A 2583-nucleotide genomic window follows, 5' to 3' on the forward strand; every position below is an offset into this window, starting at 1 on the left:
CCTTCCCTATTTAACTTTGCAGTGTTTTAACTGGATTAATGTTTATTTAACACGTTTTGTTTGAGACACTTAGCTGGTCTGGATGTATTAGAGTCTGTGAACCTAGGTCATCCTTTCAGTACTCTCAGTAACACTTCAAGGAAAAGAATACATTTTTTATATAAAAAAAAGGAAACTCAACGAAATATAATAAGGCTAAGATGTCATTGGATGGTAAGTAAGTGAACAATTAGACATTAACGAATAATAATATAAAACAAGTTTTCATAGCTACTATAAAGAATATTTTACTAACTGCCAGATGCCCCTAAAGACAAAGCAGTCAAATAGCTGTGTTTATAACAGAAGACATATAAACATAAGCACTCATAGTTATAGATGAGCCTAGGTACAATTGTGTTCAGTATACTAATATGGAATCAATATATCATAAAAATGGATACAAGAAGTAGTTCATATAACCTTGAGAGAGCAGGCAAACTTTCATCAGAAACCTAGGAGCAAATGGTGAGAAGGAGAATCATATTAGTAAAAAAAAAAAAAAAATCTGTCATCTGAAAATGTTTTGAGTGTATTTCAGAGGCAGACATAACAAGTGTCTACAATATGTAAAGGGTATTGTCAGGCTTAATGATGAAAAGGGAAAAAAAGAAAGAAAAGGTTTAAAGCCAAACCTTAGTTTTGAGTGCACACAGTATGCATACTATTATGTTCACATCCGTGCTAACACACACACACACACAGACACACACACACACACCTCTTTCAACATCATTTTAGTTGAATATAGAAATGTAACCGAATTTGTAGAAAATTAGTTGAAAATCTTCTGTTTTCCTGTTATAATTTTCTTTTGATCCTTGAGTAAGCATTTGTAAACAAAACAAAACAAAACAAAACAAAGCAAGTGAAGCTTCTTTCTTTGCCACTGAAGACAGGGCTGATGATCAAAGGCCTTTACCAAGGCCCCTACCCTGTAACTTTGTTAGTCATTTTAGCCAAACCGGACTTGCTATAGCTTGAATCCCAGTGGATGAGAATCAAGCTTCATAGTTTTATTAATGTTCATAGTTACCTAATAGTAAGTAAACATTAGCAGCTTTGATTATTTTCTAGGGCCAAAGACGTCAGGCGTCCTGGTAGTTTTCAAGGGCTCTTTTGGTCAAATCAGAGAGAATTCCTTCATGCGGGCGAGGAACAAAACTCTTTTGTCCCTTCAGGCTCTCCGTACTTTCAAGATTCCAGTTTCCTATATAGCAATCTCCTTTAAGGGAACTCAACAAGAGAACACCAGCTGCATCTATTTCTGCCATCTCAGGAATATAAGGAAATAGTTTGGATTCGAGCAGAAAGCCATAGCTGGCTGCACTTTCTCCCACCGATCCATTTTATACTTAGAAACATGCGTTCAGAATGCGACTCATTTTTGAAGGGTGCGCTGCTTGGAAGTATCCTCTTTGCCTTGATCACAGTGCTAGAACACATTAGTATGGGTCGCAGAAACGGGATACATCACCACGAGCATCACCACCTGCAAGCTCTTAACAAAGATGTCTTGAAAATGTCAGAGGCTGAACGCCTGGAACTCAATAACAGCTTCCGGGTATACTGTATCATTCTTGTAACACCCAAAGATGTGAGTCTGTGGGCTGCAGTTAAGGAGACTTGGATAAAACACTGTGACAAAGGCGAGTTCTTCAGTTCTGAACATGTTAAAGGATTTGAGTCAATTACTGTGAATGAGAGTACCTTGTCGTTGATGATGATAAAAGCTTACGTGTACGCCTTTGAGAAATACAAAGACCAATATAGCTGGTTTTTTCTCACATATCCCACTACATTTGCTGTTATTGAAAACTTAAAGTATTTTTTGTTAAGAAAAGATCCATCGCAACCTTTCTATCTAGGTCACACTGAACACTTTGGAGCTCTTGACTATGTGACTGTAGAGGGAGGGGTTGTCTTAAGTATAGAATCACTGGAAAGACTCAACGGCTGTTTCAAGATCACACAAAAGTGTCGTCTTCATGAGAATAATCTGATTTGGAAGTTTTCTGAAGATCAGATGCTTGCACTCTTTCTGAAAGAGGTGGGAGTGTTTGCAGAAAATGCTGAAGATGCGGAGTGGAAAAATTTATTTAATACAAAAACTATTGGGATGCTTATAAAAGAGGCAATGGCTGACTACCCGAATGAGATCATACAAGGATGCTGTTCTGATATGGCCATTTCTTTCAGTGGACTGACTCCTGATCAAATGCATGTGATGATGTATGGGGTGTACCGTCTTAGGGCATTTGGACATGGTTTCAGTGATGCATTGTATTTTTTACCTCCAAATGGTTCTGACAACGACTGAAAAAAAAAGTATGATCCTGTATTTAATAACCACAGACACCATATTAGTTGCAGTAATAGCACAATGAACTCAGTATAGTGGTTCTTTTCTGGTCCATTCCTATTGTGTCACTCTACATTAAATTTAATATATATTCTTAAGTGGGATGATATTTTCCCTTAAAACACTTGTAAAATGTAACATGTGTTATAGAAAAATGCTTTTGTCTATATGCTTTGATAATT

At 36.8% G+C, this 2583-nt stretch overlaps 1 protein-coding gene across 1 annotated transcript; it reads left to right on the plus strand.

The window, feature by feature from the left end:
* Positions 1 to 1402: 1402 nt before the first annotated feature.
* LOC114619352 (C1GALT1-specific chaperone 1-like) lies at positions 1403 to 2359 on the plus strand. The gene has a single exon (XM_028765184.1). It carries the CDS (start codon positions 1403 to 1405, stop codon positions 2357 to 2359), a length of 957 nt encoding a protein of 318 aa, XP_028621017.1.
* The last annotated feature ends 224 nt before the right edge of the window (positions 2360 to 2583 follow it).

The sequence above is a fragment of the Grammomys surdaster genome, unplaced genomic scaffold, assembly GCF_004785775.1.
Source record: "Grammomys surdaster isolate TR1022 unplaced genomic scaffold, NIH_TR_1.0 150, whole genome shotgun sequence".
Taxonomy (NCBI): Eukaryota; Metazoa; Chordata; class Mammalia; order Rodentia; family Muridae; genus Grammomys; species Grammomys surdaster.

Excerpts from the sequence above, each read along its gene's own strand:
- LOC114619352 (XM_028765184.1), top strand. The coding sequence starts at position 1,403 with ATGCGTTCAGAATGCGACTCATTTTTGAAGGGTGCGCTGCTTGGAAGT.